Source organism: Priapulus caudatus, unplaced genomic scaffold (genome assembly GCF_000485595.1).
Source record: "Priapulus caudatus unplaced genomic scaffold, Priapulus_caudatus-5.0.1 Scaffold28407, whole genome shotgun sequence".
In the NCBI taxonomy this organism is placed as follows: domain Eukaryota; kingdom Metazoa; phylum Priapulida; class Priapulimorpha; order Priapulimorphida; family Priapulidae; genus Priapulus; species Priapulus caudatus.
Window position 1 is genome coordinate 1 of NW_014605467.1, and position 403 is coordinate 403.

The following is a 403-nucleotide window of genomic DNA, read 5'->3' on the forward strand; positions in this document are numbered from 1 at the left end:
CAACACGGTATAAAACTCTGGTGCAGCATCAAAACCACCCCACTATTGGTTAATGATTTACTATCAAACACAAGGAAAATAAAAATTATGCGTATTGTACTACTAGGAGCACCAGGATCAGGCAAAGGAACACAGGCTCAACGTTTAGTGGATGATTACAACATTCCACAAATTTCTACTGGAGACTTATTACGCGCAGCAGTTGCTGCAAAATCAGCATTAGGCTTACAAGCCAAAATTGCAATGGATGCAGGCGATCTGGTGACAGATGACATTGTGCTAGGGATGATTAAAGAAAGACTGGGGCAAGAAGATGCCCAAAATGGTTTTATTCTCGATGGTTTCCCGCGCAATTTAGCTCAAGCAGCCAGTTTAAATGACATGTTGGACGAAATGGGTCAGC

The 403-nt window shown here is 42.2% G+C and overlaps 1 protein-coding gene across 1 annotated transcript; it reads left to right on the top strand.

Annotated features, from left to right (window-relative positions):
• Nucleotides 1-74: 74 nt before the first annotated feature.
• On the top strand, nt 75-397 carry LOC106820587 (adenylate kinase-like; the record flags this gene model as incomplete). Its single annotated transcript, XM_014825094.1, has 1 exon — nt 75-397. A coding segment is annotated over one exon (323 nt), but the record flags the coding sequence as incomplete, so codon positions are not given.
• Between the last annotated feature and the right edge of the window lie 6 nt (nt 398-403).